Here is a 23,061-nt window from a genome sequence, read left to right on the forward strand (position 1 = left end):
AGACACCCATATTTGAACCTACATGTTTTTCCAATTAGTATCTCATTTGTTATTTACAGATTTATTTTTATCATACATTTTGCATACTTGTCACTAGTCTTTCATGTTCACAGGCTCATAATTGCAATTTTTTCTGCAGAAATGCATAGTTCCCTTTCCATTTCGGCCATGAAAAAGAGCAAACTTAAGCATTGCTGATGCATTTTCCCGTTATCTTAATTATGTAATTTTTATTTCTTTTCATTTGGGGTATATTTATTCATTAGATCGCTTCCTACGATTTCTTCTTCTCTGAAAATCTTCTTTACCGGCAAGCAGCCAGAGACACTGAATTGTCATGCCGTAGAAAACGTTCAAAACAATCGTCATCAACCATGGCTGTCATTTGGCCGAAACTCGCATTTTTCTTTGGAATTGTGTCCCTATTTCATGCAGGATACTCAGCTGCGCAACGTGAGAACACATTTCCTTCTTTTTTACGCATATTCACTTAGACAGAAAATAATATATACTTAAAATAACGTACTAGCCTGATTAACAGTGTAGAAGAGACTACCGTCCTCGTTGACCTGATCTTGGATTAGCCCACTTTTACCGTAAATGGTAACGGTAAACTATTTCTAATTCAAAATGACGCCGTTATTTCTTATATTTTTTTGCGGTAGGTATATTGTTAGGCCTCAAAATTTTTCCTTTCAATAGGCTATAGCTAGCTAGGCTACCTACTAGTACTAGGTAGTAGAAGACTGATGTACCTAAGTTACTTTAGGCCACAGCCTACTAGGTAGGCTACCTAGGTAGTACCTACTTAGCTAGGCTACCTAGGTACTAGGTAGGTATAGGGTAAACAACCAACAACGTAAAAGCACCGTTCAAACAAACCGACTGGACTGGCCAACTCACTGACTAGCCTAGTACTGCGTACTGGCCACCCTCCGAAAAAGTACTTTAACTCATCCTGACACCAGAGATGGTCATCAGTCATGAGTCGTTGGTGGTGATAGCAGGAGCTCAAGACCTCTACTCTCCTTTCGAAGTAAGTAGTAGGCTATATTTTCTCCAAAGTTAGAAATTAAGGCCATAGGTAGATCTAGCTAGGGTACCTATCCGCGGCAGCCCAGACTATGGCAGTTGCTGTTTATCTACGCTCCAGTCCCTAGTGGATGTCGTGTTTGCGGTTACGTTTCTTGCAGGGTAATTCTAAAGAATAGATCCGCACGGACTGCAAGGAACGTAACCTCGGATACGACATCCACTAGGGATTGGGGATCCAATGTATTTCGCAGTGTTTAGTACTGGCCCCTGGGGGTTAATTACAGTCGTCCGAATAAATATTACTTTAAATTCTTGTTCAGTAAGTAAAATAACGTAGGAAAACGTCAACTGCCCTAGTCTACTTTACTGCGGAATGAGGGCTTAGAATTACCTAAGATTTAAACAGAGGGTATTGAAAAGTGTGGCCAACGCAGTGTGTTTACCCCCATGATGCTTTCGAAATTTTTACTTCCAATTAAAAAAGTTTAGAAGATTGATGCCATCTCGATGTTTGCGGAGTTGCTTGTGTCAACAACTTCCCATTTCCTGCGCTAAGTCCGCACACCACTTGTACCCATAGATGCTGGGGCACTTTCATCACAACAATCGTAAACCCGACCTCTAACCAGTACTTATCCAAGGGAACTAAGTACGGCATTCTTTGTGGCGTTTTGCGCTCTTGAGTGTTGTCAATTGGTATGTGTTTACCCTCCAAACTGGGTATAAGACTTACAGGAAACCGGGGAAATAAGTGAAATTAGCGTATCTATTTGTAGTATATAGGCTATACATATTACTGCATTACTATGGCAACTAGAATTCATGGAAACAGTCTGTAAATGCATCAGTGTACTTATGTGTGAAGCTCCACTAGATTGGCAACGATGAGTCATTTTTTTGTCGCGTCGTCTGCTCCTAAGTACTACATCAGAAATATTTGTAATTTTTGGGGGTTAAGTTGGTTGCAAAAAAGGGATAATAGACAGAAATTAAATAAACATTTTGAGGTAACAAAGTAAAGTTAAACTAAATAATGAGTAAAGTAAACAATTAAGGGAATAAACCTTTGCACCTCATAAACAGTGTAGTCGTCTGCTGCTCGTAACTGTGTTTGTGGAGTGAGTGCTTAGGAACCAGGAACAGCAACGTGGTTCAAGTGCAATTTGGAGTGAATTAAGACCAAAATGTGTATAATTACAATCAAATAAGCACTGTGGAGTTTCAGTTTTGATGGCAGTAAGGATAAAACCACCGATTACAAGGTAAAATTGAATTCAGTTCAAACCATGACCCCAGGAGTAAAAAGTTTCATACTTTCAGTAATATAGGCAACAAAATGTTGTTTTATTGTGCTGATTACAACTGCAATCTTGAGTAAGATCAATAAACGATACATATATACGCTAACATTGTTCAAATGAGTGCTGGGAAAGATGGTGGATTGTCTGTGGTTAGAACGGCCAGTCACGCAATTGCCGCCATATTGGATTTCAAAACTGCCTTGAAAACATATTTTACAAAGAGCTCACATGCTTATTTTAGTTCGTATGGGGCTTTCATATATCACATTATGTTGACGAAACGTTATTTCTACAGAAGCAATCCGCGGTGACCTAGACTATGGTAATTGACGTTTTCCTATGTTATTTTACTTACTGAATAAGAATTTAAAGTAATATTTATTCGGATGACTGTAATTAACCCCCAGGGGCCAGTACTAAACACTGCGAAATACATTGGACGCCCCAATCCCTAGTGGATGTCGTATCCACGGTTACGTTCCTTGCAATTCGTAGGTAACTATTCTTTAGAATTACCCTGCAAGAAACCTAACCGCGGATACGACATCCACTAGGGATCTTGGGGCGTCCAACTTGTATTTCGCCATTTTGTTCATGAAACTTACCTGACAGATATATATATAGCTGTATTTTCTGAAGTCCGACAGAATTTAAAAATTCGCGGCACACGCAGTGGGCGGCCAGGTGGTAGTACCCATTCCCGCCGCTGGGAGGCGGATATCAGGAAACTATTCCCATTTTCTATTCATATTTTTTTCTGTCGCCGGTCGGTAAACAAACTGTTTACAGACCTCCGCCTAGGATTTTGAAACTTCATTAGCCACTTAAGTATCCTAATTATTCTTTCGATTATTAACTTGGATTTGTGGCTAGGCATACGCTATCGTAAATTTTTTCATTGCATTTGATGTCTGAAGCTAGTTAGCCTAGTTTCAGACTTTGTTGTCTGCATGGTAAGGTGAGGCTACCGTAACTTTCGGTAGACACTCGCTTAGTATATATGACGTTTACATGTTTTCTTTGCATAAGGTAATTAGTGTAATGTGTGACTGATTACGGAAGAAGGAGGATTCAATTACGCATTTTAGAGCGTGTTAGAATCAGGAGTTTCCTCCACAGTAAACAGAAGTTAGAAATAATGAACCTTCTAACCTCCTGTAGATTTTATTTTGCCTAACCCTGTGGTATGGCTTACGAGCCTAGAATAAGTGTCTGCTAAAGGATTACATCAAGTAATCTAGACTAAAGTGTCTCGCTCTCCAACCAGTGTTGTGAAGTGTAGTGCCCCGGTTGTGGAGGGGGCGTCAGATCGGCCCCATAATGCCTCTAGGCCTGGACCTCTGTCGGACTCCCAGGACTCAGGAGAGGGCATGTCGAAAGCCGCAAGAAGGGTTACGGGGGCTCCCCACCGATCTGGCGTCCTTCGGCAGAACCTGTGGACTCTTCCAGGCTGCTAAACGATCGTGCACGTGCGCGAATCTTGAAAGATTGCTTCTCGTCCTCCGAGGCGTCCTCCCCACACAGGGGTTGGAGTTCTCGGAAGGACTCGCGCCCCCTAAAGAAGCTTTAGAGAAGAGGACGCTTCACGTCCTCTCTCTCGTCACGAGAGGATGAGAGAGTAAAGAGACCACATTTTCCCTTTTAGAAGAATGCACTGGCTCTTTTCCTAAGGACATTTTTTAAGGAGGCTCATTCATCTTGCCAGAAGAGTGATTGAGCCTCCTGCGAGAACGCTCAGTATATATCATTTATACATTATTAAGGAGGCTCATTCATCTTGCCAGAAGATGATTTGAGCCTCCTGCGAGTGAACCGCTCATGTATACATCATGTATACATTTTTATTAAGGAGGCTCATTCATCTTTGCCAGAAGAGTGATTTGATCCTCCTGCGAGTGAACGCTCATGTATATATCACTTATCTTTATTAAGGAGGTTCATTCATCTTGCCAGAAGAGTGATTTGAGCCTCCTGCGCGTGAACGCTCATGAAGTTAGAGCTGTTTCAACCTCGCTAGCATTCCCAAACCAAAAGAATTTGGTAATCAAGGACATTCTTGATTCCACCTTTTGGAGGAGCAACTCAGTATTCGCCTCCTCTCCTCATTGCGCTCCGTATACGTTATGTAACGTTCGCTTTACTTCGATAAAGCAAGCTGATAAGTTTGACGACCGGCAAGCTGCTTTGCACAGTCAAACAACTTGTCTCTGGTCGGCATAAGAAGGGCAATTTAGACGTGATGAAGCTTTTGAGGTGCTCGACGTCCTATAAGTAGAGACATTTCTCCAGGACGCTCGGCAAGCACCTTGCGGGAAGAACGGAAAGCCATACGTCTTCCTTTAGTGTTCACACTCTTCAGGAGCAGCGTGCGGCTCTCCATGGAGACTCGCATGAGGACGTCCCTTAAAATATTCAATGTCATACGCAAAACGCAGGTTCGTCATAAACATTGAGATGTTGGCAAGGTCGCTCGCCAGGACGCCTCTTGGCGGGCCTTGCATGCATCAAGGCGCTCAACGAGTCCTCTCTGAAACGTCGTTCAGAAGACTTGGTGTTCTCTGCTCAGACACTCTCGTAGCTGGACGCTTTCCAGGACGCTTTGAGGACGCTCGGCAGGAAGCTTTTGAGGAAGCTCAGCAGGACGCTTTCCAGCACGCTTTTGAGGACGCTTCAGCAGGACGCTTTTGTGGACATTTCGTTCCAGGACGCTTCGGTGGAAGCTCGGCAGGACGCTAGCGAGGACGCTAGCGAGGACGCTCGCCAGGACGCTAGCGAGGACGCTCGCCAGGACGCTAGCGAGGACGTTTTGAAGACGCTCGGCATCCTACACGTCATGACGCTCGGTAGAGCACTTGCCAGGACGTTCTTCAGAACGATAGCGTCCTACGCATCAAGACGTTCGGCAGGATTTCCTGCAAGAACGCTCTTCAAGAGGGCGTCGTCGAAGTAGAGGAAGGAGTTTTGGTCTCGTCAAGATGTCTACTTCGCTTTCTACGAAGGGAGCGTTCAATAGAATCCATCATTGATGAATTCCAGGAAAACTGGTAAGCAGATTTCGGTGTCATAAAACGCCTCGTCTGCTTTCGGGATTGCGCTGCCGAAGGGGAAACATTAAGGTCCTTCCTGTCGTAAGCCCAGTCTCTAATCAGGAATCCTGCCCCTTCCTCGATTTCTGCGGGAATCGGGAAAACTATATGCTCGAATTCCTGGATTACTTTCTGTCATGTAAATGGGTTAGTTCTCATTGACAAAGATCTTCATAACATTTTATCGCTTAAGCGGATAAGTAACAAATTTCGGAAGAGCTCTCATTCATTTTCAGAACCGAACGTGACAGTCGTTTTCCTTTCTTTCTCTCTTCCTCGTCCAGGAAAGATGTAATAGAGAATTCGATGTTCAAATTACTACAATACTTACGTAGTTTATCTTTGCGTCATTTTGCTAACGCATGTCGAGTCATATACGCATATCGTATTTACCTCTGCGGATAGAAGCCGAAAAGAACTGTTGTTCTAATGTATTTATTTGACACTCCCTTCAACCTTCCAAGAGTTTTCGGAGTAAGAACAACTCTTCAGGTATTGTTACACAACACCAACTCAGCTTCTGTATTTAGCGAATTCTGTTTCGTTTAAATAGGCCTGCTTGAGAGTTTCCTTTTTGCTCGATAATATCTACCTATTCCTTCGTAAAGGGAGTAGCTGGCAACTCAGGCAGATAGTATTCTGTTCTCCATTGAAGCTTTCCTTCGAGGAAGACTTCTCCTTCACTCTTTTTGATAGAGATCGAAGGTGGTCGATCTCCAATCCTTATTTTGTTTTCTTTAAGGAAAGAATTTAGGATGGAGATCGTTGTTCAGAATACTATAAATATACTACGTATATTAACCTCGCGACATGATTCTACTAAGCAGTTGAATTGTCCGAGGGGTAACGCATATCCCTAGTTTATTCTACGGATTGCGACTTAGACGAGAAGTATTCTAATTGAACTGCAACATCAACTCAGCTTCTGTATTTAGCGAATTTTGTTTCGTTTTAAATATGCCGCTTGAGAGTTTTCCTTTGGCTCGATAATTTCATACCTATCCCCCCTTCGTAAAAGGAGTAGCTGGCAACTCAGGCATATAGTGCGAGACGATGATCAAGGCTGCTGTTACTGTGATATACGCAGTACCGGCTAGCTTCGGGTGTCATGCGCGGTGGTGGGTTTACGTCTATCTTCCCTTGCGGGAATGGCTTAATAAACCGTCTCTTTGCCCTACAATCATGGATTTTAGCCTCGGGTTGAGGAAATTTCTAGTAATCTTGAATGATCATACCTGCCGTTTACTTAGAAAATTTCAACAAGACTATCTCTTATACTTGTTAGGTGCGGGTTTACCGCACGGTAACATTCTGTACGAAATCTACCGCGGCATAGCACTATAATAATGCTCTCCTGCTTATGCAAAGCGCAGCCTTATTTAGGGAAGGGAAGCAGGCTGAGTGAGGGAATGGATGAGTTTGCTGGGGACCATTTCCTCGCTGGAGAAGCTTGTTTCCCTGAATAAACAGCAATTCAGACCTCTACAAATTTTCCTCACGAAGAAATTGGAATAACATCAAAGATCTTGTAATTCTAATTTTCTCTCAACGGCTTGAGGATCACCTCAGGTGATAGCGAGAGGGTGCCAGACATCCGAACAGAGAACAGATGTTCTGGCACATTGTCTGAAAGAATTGGAAGCCAAATTAGTCGGCTTTCCAGTTCCTCGAAGGGTGAGGTTGGATCGAGTGGCCCAAATCATCTCGGATAATTTCTCAGCTCTCTCATAGCTCGAGAAGAGAGAATTGGTTATGGGCTGGGCACGGAACGTAACGATCCTCAATAGGTTCGTTAATCTAGTGCACGTCCGTGGGGGTCTTCTCGATCGAAGGCAACAACTACTGACGTCTGAGTAATCCTCACTTAGAAGTAATGTCGAAAGTGAGGAGAGACTGAGGGAGTCCTTTCGTTAAGTTTTTCGTAATATTTGAAGACGAAGGAGCTTCCTCTTAAGTTGTTCCCTTATTCATGATCCTAGAGGATTAGCTTTAGTCGCCACATGTTGGCCTCTAAGAGGTTGGATTCACAGAGGTCAGGTAATTCAGAGAATTGTCCAAAGACCCTTCCCGAGAGAATCGGTGTAATCAAACATCGTCGCTTAGTGAAGTATCTAATATCTCTCCTCTCTGAGTCTGAAAGCGTTCAGACTATCGAGAAGCGATAAGATCTTCAAGATTAATGGCAGTCTCTTGGCCAAGGCAAAGCAGTGCTGCCTATTTTCAGTTTTCAATCGGAGGGGGCCGTTTCTGGAGATAGTGAAGGGAAAATGACTGTTTCCTCCACCTCGACCTCTGTGAATTTCGTTATGGTTCTATCTTTCCGTATGAAGTATGAGATAAGATAGAAGTCCTAACTGTTGTAGAATATGCAAATATGTTGTTGACGGCCTCTAGGCTCAGAGATTCGGTTCTGTCAAACAACAAAGCTTCACGATCTTTGAGGTCTGTGGAGATCTTGTATTCTCTGGATCAAAGGTTCCGGCATGGAACTTAGACGTAGTCTGAGTTTCTGATGCCAAAAGCATTTCGAACCTATCCTTTCTGCGAACTTAATACACGTGACCAGAAAGGCTAATATTCTAACCGCTCTAGCCACGGCAAGGAGGGTTAGTGAGGTTTTAGCCATCATCAGAGGTTTTGGCTTTAAAGGACATAATGCGGTTTGTCCGCTAAGCCTTCCGTTCTTGATAAGAACGAAAACCTGTCTGACCATTGACCCGAAGGCTTGGAGACCAAGGGTATGGCACAAATTATTGGGCAAGGGCATTAGAGAGTCCTGTGCCCTGTAGGGTCTCTCAAGTTTTATCTTGATAAAACTATAGAAAGTCAAGGTCAACAGACAATCTGCGGTGTTCCGTAAAAAGACCAGACTAGTTCATGTCCAAGAACACCCTGGCATGATAGCCAAGGAGTTCTTTTTAAGAGGTGCTCATTCATTATGTTTGCATAAAGATTTGAGATTTTTTCTTAATATCAATGCTCAAGAGGTGATGAGGGCGCGCGGCCTCGGAAGCATTTCAACAGAGCATGACACTCAGTAACATCCTGAGTGCCACGCTTTTTTGTTTTGCGAAGCAACTCTGGGTTCGCTTCACACTCCCGACAATCTGCGGTGTTCCGTAAAAAGACCAGACTGTTCATGTCCAAGAACACCTGGCATTATAGCCAAGGAGTTCTTTTAAGAGGTCTCATTCATTATGTTTGCATAAAGATTTGAGATTTTTTCTTAATATGAATGCTCAAGAGGTGAGGGCGCGGCCTCGGAAGCATTTCAACAGAGCATGACACTCAGTAACATCCTGAGTGCCACGCTTTAGCGAAGCAACTCTGTGTTCGCTTCACACTCCCGACGGGATGTGAAGACGACATTTCAGATCCGTAAGTCGCTAGGACCATACATATCCGTAGATATATTATTGGGTGCAAGAAGCAACACGAATCCTTATCCTATAGAAAAGGGATAGGTGTGCTTTTAACTTTGAAGGGTTTGGTCGCTTGAGGCGCGTTCCTTTTCTTTAGCCTAGAAGTTATGGAACTAACTTTGATAGGTTAGGTCAGGTGGTGGTTTTAGCTTCGGTGCCCTCAAAAGTATGGTCATATGGTCTAGTCACATTGTGGTCACGCCCCCGTTGACAGATCATCTAGAGCGCACCAGCATTACAGGTCTCTACCTCGCTGGCAACTCTAGTAACGCAGAAGCAGACTTTGGTGACAGTAATCACGAAGTCGGCTATGCTAACAGGTCAGGAACCAAGATGTATATCATCTACTTAATTTAGTTTCCCAAAAATCCTATTCTGTCTCTTCCCACCATCCGAAGGTGGGATTTCAGCTATATATATATCTGTCAGGTAAGTTTCATGAACAAAATGTTATTGTTATAATACAATTAAGTTTGTTCATACTTACCTGGCAGATATATATAATTAAAGTGCCCACCCACCTCCCTCAGGAGACAGTGGCACTGATAAAAATATGAATAGAAAATGGGAATAGTTTCCTGATATCCGCCTCCCAGCGGCGGGAATGGGTACTACCACCTGGCCGCCCACATGCGTGTGCCGCGAATTTTTTAAATTCTGTCGGACTTCAGAAAATACAGCTATATATATATATCTGCCAGGTAAGTATGAACAAACTTAATTGTATTATAACAATAACATGTTTAGTACTGGCCCCTGGGGATTAATTACAGTCGTCCGAATAAATATTACTTAAAATTCTTGTTCAGTAGGTAAAACTGCATAGAAAAACCGCAACTGCCATAGTCTGGGTCGCCGCGGATAGGTACCCTAGATCTACCCCTTCAATCTTTTGAATGGTATGCTTAAAGATGTAATTATATTCTTGTTTCACCAATTAAATATCGAGTGAATAAGGCCTGGCCACGCGATGACGATGGATCGTCTGCGGTTGTTTACCCTATAACTAGTATAGCTATGTAGCCTACCTAGTATAGTAGCCTGAAGGTTATCCTTTGTATGTGGTCTGGCCTAGACTGCCCTGAACTGTAGCAGGCATTTCAGAGGGAATATTACCTAACCTTACCTTGGCTGCTGTGCCCTTACCTGGCTGATGTGCTGTCAATGCACCTTATGTTTTGCTCTGTAGGCATTACTTAAGGTTCTTTACAATGTTCCTTTGGCCCCTAGCTGTCACTCCTTTTAGTGCACCCATGTTCATATTCTCTTTCTTCCATCTTACTTTCCACCCATTCCTAACATTTGATTCAGAGTACAGCTGTGACGTTTTCCTTCTGTTACACCTTTCAAAGCTTTTACTATCAATTTCAGTTTCAGGGGTGAATGACATCATAGGTCCTAGCACTTGGCCTTAGGCCTAAACTCTATACAGACAGTCCCGGGATTACGACTGGTTCGGCTTACGAAGTTCCGAGGTTAAGGCGCTTTTCAATTATATTCATCAGAAATTATTTCCAGGGTTACAAAGCCTCCAATGCTGATCTGGCAGAAGAAATATGACACCAAAAATGCAAAATAATCAATATTTGAAGGTTTTTTTGATGAAAAATGCAATAAGAATGCAGTTTACATAGTTTTGAATGCTTTCAAAGCATTAAAAATTAAACTAAGGTTTCATGTATGACACTTACCTGGCAGTATATATATAGCTATATTCTCTGTTCGCACTGGCAGAATTTTTCAAAACTCGCGGCAACCGCTAGATCACTGGTAGTTCAGGTGATCGCCACCCCGCTCCCGTGGCGCTGGTGCTCGGAATCATTCCCATTTTCCTCAGATTTTTTCTGCCACTGAACCGGCAACATCGTTGTTGGTTTCCTTCCCTGCTAGAATTCAAACTCGTTAGCTGACTTTCGCTGTACTTGGATGGTTTATTGGGTATCGTATTGGAAAGTTGGATTGGCAATCGCGATTGGAAGTTCTTATAATGTCTGATTCTGGTGTAGTATTTCGAGTGTGTATGAAAGAAGGTGCAAGGTGAGACTGCCGAAAGCCTCGGTAGACCCTCACACAGTATGTAAGAAGTGTAGAGAGGTTTTGTGTACTTGGATAATAGATGTAATGAGGTGTGAAAGTTTAAATGAGAAGGAGTGGAAGACTTTCACGAAATATGTTGAGAGACTAGAAAAGGATAGAGTAAGAAGATCGGTGTCCTCGGAGTGAGAGGTCAGGCATCTTCTAGTAAGGCCTTGAATACTTCTGTTATTTCTCCCCCTTCTTCCCAAGTAGAAGTTGTTAATCCTTCTCCTTCTCAGGTCTCTCCTGCGCCTGCTGCTGTTTCTGAGGATACTAATTATGTGAAAGTGTTTGCCGCCCTTGCGTCAATGGGCGATCAGATTCAGCGTCTTACAGACAAAGTGGGTACGTTTGAGAGTGTCAGTGTAGTGGAGGGGGCGGCTGATCGTCTCACTCGTGCTCCTAGACCTAGGCCTCTGCCAAGCTCCCAGACCCAAGGGAGAAGGCATGTCGACAGTCAAAGAAGGGAGGCGAGAGGGGTTCCCTTACGATCAGTCGTCCCTTCAGGCAGTCCTGTTGCGTTCCCAGGCTGCAGCAGTGCGTCATAGAAAAGGCGACACTGGGAAGTGTTTTTTCCTCTACAGATAGTTCTGCGTCAGGCAAGTATGGACGTTATGCGGAAGTTTCGCGTCCTCTTGAAGAGGACGCATAGACCTATGTCTTCTCAAGATGAGCGTGACCCTCAAGAGCGGGTGAGTAGTCCCGAGAATTTCTCTTCTAGTGATGAGGAAGAGGTGGTTCCGTTTAAAAGGAGGAGATCCTTTAAGTCAAGACAAGACGCAAGACCTCATGTATACGGCGGTTCTCTGGATAGGAGCCCTCCTTCTGAATCCGGAGCAGTCTCTCCGGTATCTTCTCCTTATCGTAAGAGCTCAGGATCGAACTTTCTCGTTTAATGATCCTTCCCTTCCGTCGTCATTCTCCGCTTGCTCAGACTTCCCGCCAGGAAACAGAGACTAGGAACTTCCTTGAAGAGATGCAAGGAAGGTTAGCCCCGATTAGGAAATCGTGGGGAACATCGGAACATCCTCCTACGAGGCGTAAGGACGCATCTCTCCCCGTCAAGTCATCTAAAAGGACGCATGATGGTTTGCCTCCTTCTCATCACGCTTCGGAGACCCTCTCGGGTAGTACGCAAGTTACGGGAGCAGGACGCAGGACGCAAGTTACGAGAACAGGAAGCAGGACGCAAGTTACCGGAGCAGGACGCAAGCTTCCGGAACAGGACGCCAGGACGCAACCTCGGAGCTCAGAAGGACGCAGGACGCAGGCGGCAGGAGCCGGCTTCTTTTCCCAGCGAGGTTGGAGAAGTTTTTCTGCAGCAAGACCTTGGTTTACAGGATGTGTCTTCGGCAGAAGAGGAGATAGAAGACTTAGAGTCTGAGGAAGAAAAAGATGGTGAAGCACCTTCTTCAGACTACAAGAAATTAACGAATTGCCTTCTTTCACTTTTTGAAGGGGATTTTCAGCCTGCAGCTCCGACATCACCCCCTTTCTCAATTCTCCAAGAATAAACTCCGAAGAAGTCCTCGTTTTTGAAGATGAAGTTTTCGATTACGGCTAAGAAGGCTCTTCAAAGAATTGAATACGTGGTTGAAAAGAAGGAAAAGAGGGAAGCGGGCAGACTGTGTCTCTTTCCCCCCTCCAGACCAAATTGGCATCGAAGTCCGGAATTTGGTATGCGATGGGGGAAAATCTCGGCCTGGGAGTGCTGGCCTGCCCTCCCAGGGGGAATTTTTCCAACATTGTTGACAGTTGCCCGCAGACCATGCCTTAATTCGGCTAAAGTTGTGCGGTTCGGTCCTCCATCAGAGTATTAGATCATCTCTTGAAAGGGATTTTCCGGACTTTCGAGGTTTTCAATTTCCTTGATTGGTCCTTGGGGGCTCTGGGACGAACAGTGGAAAATAATGAATCAACAGCTTCTCAACTCCCAAGCAGTATTATGTCCTGCATGGACAAAGCCTTAAGGGATGGCGCGAATGAGTTAGCATCTCTTTTCACCGCAGGAGTTTTAAAGAAGAGGTCACTCCTATGCTCTTTTGCAGCTAAGGGCGTTTTTCCCTATTTCTAACGCCCAGAAATCCGAATTGGTTTATTCCCCACTTTCGGATCAGTTATTTCCTGCGGATATTATCAAGGATATTTCGCTTTCCCTAACTCAGAAGCGACGCAGGATCTGTTAACTTCTTCGGTAAGAAAATTTTTACCCAACAAGGTGGTTAAGAAGACGCCTAAGGAATCAAGACAAGCTAGTCAGCCCTTTCGAGGCAAGTCCTTTTCTCGTCCTTCCTTCAGAGCAAGAAGAGCTCCGTCCAAGAGGGGTTCAAAACCCAGTAGCAAACAATGAACAACAAGTCCTTCAGACATCAGTAGGTGCCAGACTCCAAAAGTTTTGGGAGATTTGGCAAGAAAAGGGAGCAGATCCTTGGGTCGTCAAGGTGGCCAAAGAAGGTTACAAATCCCTTTTCTGAAGAGACCACCTCTTGCGACATCGCCAAGAGAGCTTGGAGCTCACTACAGCGATCCAGGGAAACAAGAAGCACTACAAGAACAAGTACTTTCTATGCTCAAGAAAGGAGCAATAGAACCTGTTCTGGATCACTTATCTCCGGGATTTTACAACCGGCTGTTTTTAGTAGCGAAATCCTCGGGGGGATGGAGACCAGTACTGGACGTAAGTCAACTCAACTTATTTGTGGAGAAGACAAAATTTACGATGGAGACGACCGATTCAGTACTGGCAGCGGTACGTCCAGGGGACTGGATGGTTACCCTGGACCTTCAAGACGCATATTTTCATATCCCAATTCATGCAGGATCCAGGAAAGTACCTGAGATTTGTGATCCAGAACAGGGTCTTTCAGTTCAAAGCCCTCTGCTTTGGACTGTGCACAGCCCCACAAGTTTTTACAAGAGTGATGGCAAGCGTGGCGAAGTGGCTACACATTCTAGGAATAAGAGTGTCTCTATACCTGGACGATTGGCTCATAAAGCCCAATCAAGAAAGCAATGTCTGGAGGACTTAGAAATGACGTTTAACATTAACGAAGAGTTAGGGCTGATGGTGAACTTAGAAAAGTTGAATATGACCCCCAACTCAGGAGCTAGTTTATTTGGATTCTGATCTCCTCAGTGACTTTTCGGGCTTTTCCGTCTCCCAACAGACAAGAGCAGTGCATCGGAAAAGTTCAAGCCTTTCTAGAGAAAGAACAATGTTCGGCACGAGAGTGGGATGAGCTTACTGGGGACCCTCTCGTCCCTGGAAACGGTTCGTTTCTCTAGGAAGGCTTCAACATGAGACCCCTACAAATATTTTTGAACCAAGTCTGGCAAGAAAATCGCAACCAGATTCCTTCCTGTTTCGAATTCCTCGCAAGATCAAAGAGGAATTGCGGTGGTGGCTAACTCCGGGGAAGTTAGCGAAGGGAGCGTCGCTCCAGCAAAAGAACCCAGACCATGTATTGTTCTCAGACGCGTCGGACGCAGGCTGGGGAGCGACTCTCGGACATCAAGAAGTTTCAGGTCGTTGGAGCAAGGAGGAAGCGGCTTGGCATATAAAACAGGAAGGAACTGATGGCGATTTTCTTGGCTTTGAAAGAGTTCAACGCGGTGATTCGCAACAAGGTGGTGCAAGTCAACGCGGACAATACCACAGCTCTGGCGTACATCCGCAAACAAGGAGGGGGCACATTCAATCTCTCTCTGCAAGTTGGCGGAGGAGATCCTTCTTTGGGCAGAGAAGGAAAACGTAACCCTTCCCTCACCAGATTCATTCAAGGGGAGAAGAATGTGAGAGCGGACCTGTTGAGCAGGGAAGGTCAACTTCTATCAACAGAATGGACTCTTCATCTAGAAGTATGCCAGAGTCTGTGGAAATTATGGGGTCGCCCAGTGGTGGACTTGTTTGCGACAGCAATGACAAAGAGATTGACGACTTATTGCTCTCCAGTCCCAGACCGTCAAGCAGTCGCAGTAGACGCCTTTCTTCTAGATTGGACGGGGCTAAGACGTGTACGCCTTTCCCCCGTTCAAGATATTAGGAAAGGTTTTGAAGAAATTCAGGGAGAGTCAAGGGACAAGAATGACTCTCATAGCTCCCTACTGGCCGGCCCGAGATTGGTTCACAGAGGTACTGGAATGGACAATAGATGTACCAAGGACACTTCCAGCAAGAGTAGATCTACTCAAACAGCCTCACTTCAACAGGTACCACAAGAACACCCTCGCTCTGGGTCTGACTGCGTTCAGACTATCGAAAGACTTGTCAGAGCGATGGGTTTTCTAGAGAGGCGGCCAGAGCGGTGGCCGGAGCTAGAAGAGCCTCTACTATTAAGGTGTACCAGGCGAAGTGGGAAATCTTTCGTAAGTGGTGCAAGAGTCGGAAGATTTCTTCATCCAGTACCTCTGTGACCCAAATTGCCGACTTCCTTTTATATTTAAAGAAGGAAATAGGATTGTCAACTCAGACGATTAAAGGGTATCGGAGTATGTTGGCCTCAGTATTTAGACATAGAGGTTTAGATATTACAATAATCTAGATCTGAGAGACTCATAAGTCTTCCTTTGGAACAAGGAAGGAAACTCCAATACAAGAGCGCCTTCCTGGAATCTCGATGTGGTCCTGAAATTCTTAGGAACTAGTAAGTTCGAACCGATGGATCAAGCCTCGTTGAGAGATATCTCGAAAAAGACCAATCTTTTTGGTGGCCTTGGCCACAGCTAAAAGGTGAGTGAGCTGCAAGCAATTAGCAAACATATTGGCTGGAAACATGACAAGGCGGTTTGCTCATTTCAGGAGGGGTTCTTGGCCAAGAACGAGAATCCAGCTCATCCATGGCCAAGGTCTTTTGAAATTATGGGTCTTTCAGATTTAGTTAGGACAGGAACAAGAGAGAGTTCTTTGTCCAGTAAGGGCATTGCGCTATTATATGGAGAAAACCAGTAAGATTAGAGGAACTTCAGAATCACTGTGGTGCTCTGTGAAGAATCCTAGCAGAGCAATGACCAAAAATGCTATTGCCTTTTTCCTTAGGGAACTAATTAAAGAATCTCATATGTTATGCCAAGAAGAAAATTTCGGCATCCTTAAGGTTAAGGCGCACGAAGTGAGAGCAGTAGCTACTTCCTTGGCTTTTAAAAAGAATATGGCCCTCAAAGATCATCATTGAAACGACGTTTTTTGGAGGACTAATTCAGTGTTTGCAAGTCATTACCTTAGAAACGTCAAAACAACGTTTGACAATTGTCAACGTTTGGGTCCATATGTATCCTCAGGAGAAGTATTGGGCAAAGGAATTTCCCACCCCATAACTACTAACATGCTAGGTATTTTATGAAGTGGTGTTGTTTTTTATGGTTGTCTGAGAGGGTTATTTCCTCTTCAGTCTGTGAAGTGTAGTGTGTTAGGTTAGTTTTGTGTGTGGTTCAGGTGGCTTAACTATCCTAGCATGAATGCCCGTGGTAAGAGAGGGCTAGGGTTTCCTGTCAACAAATTGGTCCCGTCCAGTTGTCAGACCCTTGTAATTAGCTTCATCAACTAATAGGTCACGTCCTAGTTGGAAGCTACTAAGGTTTAGCAGGCTAAGAGGCAGGAATGCTGAAGTCAGCTACCTTAGCAGGTAAGGAATCTAAGAGTATTTTGAATTTTAAATTTTAAAACTCTTACAATGTTGCTGTCTTTGACCCACCTCCAAATGTGTCCATCAGCTATATATATACCTGCCAGGTAAGTGTCATACATGAAAATGAGGTTATTATGATATAACAAAGTTTCATGTATACTTACCTGGCAGGTATATATAATTAAATTCCCACCCACCTCCCCTCAGGAAGACAGGGTTCAGAGAAAAAATCTGAGGAAAAATGGGAATGATTCCGAGCACCAGCGCCACGGGGAGAGCGGGGTGGCGATCACCTGAACTACCAGTGATCTAGCGGTTGCCGCGAGTTTTGAAAATTCTGCCAGTGCGAACAGAGATATAGCATATATATACCTGCCAGGTAAGTATACATGAAACTTTGTTATATCATAATAACCTCATTTTTATACATTCAACTTACCTGTCAGATATATACTTAGCTATTTGACTCCGTCGTCCGACAGAAATTCGAATTTCGCGCACGGGACGCTACGTAGTCAGGTGATCTACTTACCTGCCGCTGGGTGGCAGGACTAGGAACCATTCCCATGTTCTATCATATTTTTTTTTTTTCTGTCGGCCATACTGGCAAACATCGTTGTGGGTATCTCCGGCTGGATTCGTATTTTGCATCGCAATTGATCTTCGTTTGGACTTCTCGGTGACGTATTTGCATTGATTGTACTGGCATACGCGATTGTGGACCGTTTTTGGAATTTGATTTGGATTGTTCAACATGATGTCTGATTCTGGAAGTGTGGTGAGAATGTGTGCTGAATGTGGGTTGTAAAGTCGCTTGATCCTCATACTATTTGCAAGAAATGCAGGATGTATGATGTTCTTTTGTTAATACTTGTAATGAATGCAAGGATTTGAGTGCGGAAGAATGGAAATCTCTAACTTCATACTTGAAGAAGTTGGAAAGAGACAGGGTGAGGAGGTCTTCTTCCAAACCTTTGTCTAGTTCTGTATCTAGCGGGGTTATCAGTATATTATACCCCTCTTCTCCTTTTACTGCCCCATCTAATGTACCTGCTCCTTTATTAGAACCCACAGATTCGGCATCTGAGATTGCGAATCTTATAGCCGCCCCTTCGGAAAATGGAAACCAAAATGGCGGCCATTGAAGGTAAGCAGTGTGATTATAGTGCTGTGGATAGTGATATAAGTGTCCCCCAGTGCTGTGGAGGGGGCGTTTGATTGTCTCCACAACGCTCCCAGGCCTAGACCTCTTTCAAGCTCCAAGCCCAGAGGAGAAGGAATGTCGAAAGCCGTAAGGAGGTTGTGGAGGATCCCCAACAGTCAGACGTCCCTTCGGCATTTTCTGTATCGCCACAGAATGCCAGAGAACGCTACAGAAAAAGCGTTCTACCGTGAGTGTTTCTTTCCTCCTCGGAGAATTCTTCACCTAAAAGAGGTTGGAGATCGGCGGATCTTTCTCGTCCCCCTGAAAAGACGTTTGGATGAACCCAGGATTACTTCAAGTCCTGAGCGTTTTCAAGAGGAGGACCATTCAGTAATTAAACAACCTAGGGTAGACAATAATGAAGAGACTAACAGAATCCTTCGCACTATGCAGGATTCCATCACTTCTCTGGTGGGAGTTCTGTCAAGAGACCCTCCCAGAAGGAAAGACGATTTCCTGCCTATTAAGAAGTCTAGGCTGTCGAGGGTTCAGACTCGCCATAGAAATTTGTCATCCTCCGATTTGGAATCGGATTCATCAGCCTTGCATAGGCCGAGCAAGATCCGTTCTCCTGTCAAACGCAAGACGCCAACGAAACGCATAGAGCCTTCCAGGCGCGAGACGCCAGACAAGAGCGTCGAGTTTTCTAGACGCGAAGCGTCAGCCAAGCGTGAAGCGCCAGCCAGACGCGAAGCGCTTTCCAGACGTGAGTCGCCAGTCAGGCGCGTCGAGCATTCCAAGCGCGAGGACGTCAAACCAGACGCCCAGACGACCAGTGTGGATCGACGGTTGCCAGGAAGACGCGAGTTTCGAGACAGGCGCGTGACGCCAACCAGAAGCAGGACGCCTCCCAGGAGCGAGGCGCCAGGCAAGCGCCAGGACGCTACGAGGCGCGAGACGTCAACAAGAAGCGTGACGCCTCTCAGGAGAGAGTCGCCAGGCAAGCGCGAGGACGCTCCAAAGCGGGTGACGCCAGCCAGAAGCATGACGCCTCCCAGGAACGAGGCGCCAGGCAAGCGCCAGGACGTTACGAGGCGCGAGACGTCAACAAGAAGCGTGACGCCTCTCAGGAGAGAGGCGCCAGGCAAGCGCCAGGACGCTCCAAGGCGCGTGACATCAACCAGAAGCGTGACGCCTCTCAGGAGAGAGGCGCCAGGTAAACGCGAGGACGCTGCAAGGCGCAAGACGCCAGCCAGAAGCGTGACGCCTCCCAGACGCGAGGCTTCTACTAGTTGTGGGGACGTTATTGTTCGTAGTCCTTCACCTACTAGAAACAATTCTCCTAGAGTGACTTCTCTTGATAGAGAATCGATCAGGAAAGAGCGATCTCCTTCTAACCTTGACCTTGAAGAGATTTCTGAGGAAGAAGTTTCAACCAACGAGGGACTTTCCAATTATAAAGTTTTAGCCTCGTTACTTCTTGAGGAGTTTGGAGATTCTCTTAGTCCTGCGGCTCCTCCTTCGCCGAGATCTCTGTTTTCGAGCACAAAAACCCCGAAATCCTCGGCTTTCTTAAAGATGAAGCCTGCGATCTCAATGAGAAAAGCCCTCCATTCCTTTGGATTCTTTTCAATTCCTTTGGGCTTTTATCTTAAAAAAGGAAAACTCTGAGAACTGTTTATTGCTCTCCTCCCTCCAAGCTGACAGGGAAGAGAGGCATTTGGTATAAGACGGAAGAGGCGATGGGATTGATGCTCCCTTCGTCTGCAGATTCAGGTTTCTCGAGTCTTGTAGAGTCTGTGAGAAGACAGTCTCTCAATTCAGCAAAGGCGTCCTGGAGTATGTCGGAATTAGATCAGCACCTTAAGGGAATTTTTCACGTCTTAGAGGTGTTCAACTACTTGGATTGGTCTCTTGGGGTGCTGGCTAAGAAGACGAGTGAGCCAGATTTTCTTGATCCAGAAACTTTGCACAGTGTCCTATCTTGCATGGATAAGGCTGTGCAAGATGGTTCTGTGTGGTTGGCGGAACGACTTTTTGGATCTGGAATGTTAAAAGATCTCTTTACAGTTCCTTTCTGACGAAAGGAGTTTCTCCTTCTCAGAGGTCCGCTCTACTATTCGCACCTCTGTCGGAACATCTGTTTCCTTCATCGTTAGTGAAGGATGTTTCGAGATCCCTGTCAGAAAAGGCTACGCAGGACTTTCTTGTGCAATCTACAAAGAAAAGGAAAATTAGGGACCTGCAGTTCCGACTCAGAAGAAGGTGGCCTTGTACTCAGTGGTGCCCTTTTCGTGGAGCCCCCTCGACTCGATCAAAACTTCAAAGAGAAAACCCTTCGACAAGCAAGGGAGGTCTTCCTTCCGCTCTTTTAAAAAGAGCAAATAGCAGCCATGTCCTCCAAGCACAGGTAGGGGCCAGACTTCAATACTTTCTGAAGGCCTGGTCCTTAAGAGAAGCAGATCCCTGGACTCTGTCTGTCCTACAGAAGGGGTACATCATTCCCTTCGTAGACAGACCTCCTTTGGCAACATCTTCGAAGGATTTGTTGACGAGTTACAAGGACCCTGGACTGAACGAGACTCTCCTTCAGACAGTGGTGTCGATGAGGGACAAGAATGCAATAGAGCTAGTGCAGGATCCATTCTCCCCGGGGTTTTTACAACCGCCTTTTCTTGGTTCCAAAGGCTTAGGGGGGATGGAGACCCGTCTTAGATGTAAGCATCCTGAACCGGTTACGTGGAGAAAAAAGAAGTTCTCCATGGAGACTTCAGCTTCAGTTCTGTCTTCCCTACGTCAGGGAGATTGGATGGTATCCCTGGACCTTCAGGATGCTTACTTTCATGTTCCGGTTCACCCATCGTCAAGAAAATATCTAAGATTTGTTGTACAAGGACAAATCTTCCAGTTCAGGCCTTGTGCTTCAGCCTATCAACCGCTCCTCAGGTATTCACGTATCTGATGCGGAACGTGGCCAAATGGCTTCATTTAGAAGGGATAAACATCTCAATTGTTTATCTCGACGATTGGCTAATCCGGGCCAAGTCGGAGAAACTGTGTTTGGAGGACCTACAGACTACTTTGAACTAGCAAAGACGTTAGGATTACTCGTGAACCTCGAGAAATCTCAGATGATCCCCAGTCAGAACTTAGTCTATTTGGGGATTCGGATGGATTCTCGGGGTTTTCAGGCTTTTCCGTCCCAGGAAAGGATTGCTCGGGATTACAGAAAATCTCGAGCTTCCTAGAGAAAGAACGGAGTTCGGTGAGGGAGTGGTTAAGTCTTCTGGGAACCCTTTCCTCACTAGAACAGGGTCATTTCGCTAGGAAAGGACTCCACCTACGACCTCTTCAATTCTTCCTAAGAAGAATTTGGAGTTGGAAGAACGGGCAACTTTCACACACTTTCAGAATTCCTCTGGAAGTAAAGAATCATCTGAAGTGGTGGATTTTTCCCTTGGAAAAGAACGAGGGCTTGTCTCTAGAGGTTCGGAACCCAAACCTAATCTTGTTCTCAGACGCTTCAGAGAAGGATGGGGAGCGACTCTAGGGACAAAAGAAGTATCAGGCCAATGGAGGAAGGATCAGCAAGACTGGCATATAAAACTCCAAAGAACTTTATGCCGTTCATTCTAGCCCTAAAAGCCTTCGAGACAGAGGTGTTAGGTCAAGTGGTACAGGTCAACTCGGACAACACCACAGCGTTGGCCTGTATCAAGAAACAATGGGGAACTCACTCTCTTTCTCTGTTCCATATAACAAAAGAGCTGTTGTATTGGGCGAAAGAAAAGAAGGTGACTCTCCTCACAAGATTCGTGAAAGGAGAGAAGAACATCAGAGCAGACAGGCTAAGCAGGTTAAACCAAGTTCTCCCACAGAATGGACCCTTCACATTCAGGTGTGTCCAAGCTCAGGTGGTCCCTGTGGGGCAGTCCACATATAGACCTATTTGCCACCTACTTATCCATATCCAGAAGGATAGAGAACTTTTGCTCCTTAGTGGAAGACCCGAGAGCGATAGCGGTGGACGCCATGCTGCTGGACTGGTCAGGCCTAGATGCCTACGCCTTTCCCCCCTTCAAAATGTTAGGAGTGGTTTTAAGAAAATTTGCGGCATCAAGAGGGACGAGACTAACACTCATCGCTCCCTTTTGGCCGTCTCAAGATTGGTTCACCAGAGTGGTACATGGAATGGACAGTGGACTTCCCAAGATCTCTTCCACACAGGAGAGATCTTCTCAAACAACCCCATTTCGAGAGGTACCATCAAAACCTCCCTGCTCTCGCTCTGACTGCCTTTCGACTATTGAAAGACTTGTCAGAGCGAGAGGCTTTTCAAGCAAAGCTTCAAAAGCAATTGCTAAGGGCCCAGAGATCTTCAACTATTCGGGTCTACCAATCAAAATGGGATGTTTTAGAAGATGGTGTAAGAAGAATAAACTGTCCTCCTCCGATACCTCTGTGACCAACATAGCTGATTTCTTGATTTTCCTTAGGGAAGAATCAAAATTATCAGTTTCTACCATTAAAGGTTATCGAAGTATGCTTTCTGCCGTGTTTCGAAACAGGAGGTGGTTTGAAAAAATAGCAGAAGATAAAAGATCTCCACGACCTTATTAGATCTTTCGAAACCTCTAAAACCTTTTCTCCTCGCACTCCTAACTGGAACCTAGATGTAGTTTTGAGATTTCTATCATCTAGTAGATTTGAACCTCCTCTCAACGCGTCGTTTAGAGATCTAACGAGAAAATGTATTTTCTTGTTGTCGTTAGCGACTGCGAAGAGAATTAGTGAAATACACGCTCTAGATTCTCGAGTAGGATTTAAGAGTGATGCGGCAATTTGTTCTTTCCAGACTCTGTTTCTGGCCAAGAACGAGAACCCGTCAAAACTCTGGCCAAAGAGTTTTGAAGTTAAAGGACTTTCAAATCTAGTAGGAGAGGAATTAGAAAGATCTTCATGTCCGGTTAGAGCTCTGAAGTTCTATTTAAAGAAGAAGAATGAACTCAACGGGTGTAAACAAAGCTTGTGGTGCGCAGTTCGGGATCCTAGTAGACCCATGTCAAAAAAATGCATTAGCATTTTTTGTGAGGAGCATTATTACGGATGCACATAATAACTGCACTGAAGACTCTTTCAGGACTCTCCGAGTGAAGGCTCATGAGGTTAGAGCGGTGGCCACTTCATTAGCTTTTCAGAAGAACATGTCTTTAAAAGACATTGTGGATGCGACTTACTGGAGGTGTAATTCAGTGTTCGCATCGCACTACCTTAAGGACGTTAAAGTAACATATGAAAAGTGTTTCTCTCTGGGTCTTTTGTATCAGCCGATACAGTGCTGGTGCTGGGGCTGGGAACACATAACGATCCTTA

At 45.0% G+C, this 23,061-nt stretch overlaps 1 protein-coding gene across 1 annotated transcript in view; it reads left to right on the forward strand.

Moving 5' to 3' along the window:
- The first annotated feature begins 295 nt into the window (after positions 1-295).
- Positions 296-23,061, forward strand: part of LOC135209991 (ER membrane protein complex subunit 5-like) — a 116,011-nt gene continuing 93,245 nt past the window's right edge. Inside the window, exon 1 of the mRNA XM_064242723.1 lies at positions 296-453. Within this exon, the coding sequence (XP_064098793.1) occupies positions 375-453 (79 nt within the window). The 5' untranslated portion in view covers positions 296-374. The remainder of the gene's footprint in view (positions 454-23,061) is intronic.

This window comes from Macrobrachium nipponense, chromosome 39 (assembly GCF_015104395.2).
Source record: "Macrobrachium nipponense isolate FS-2020 chromosome 39, ASM1510439v2, whole genome shotgun sequence".
Taxonomy (NCBI): domain Eukaryota; kingdom Metazoa; phylum Arthropoda; class Malacostraca; order Decapoda; family Palaemonidae; genus Macrobrachium; species Macrobrachium nipponense.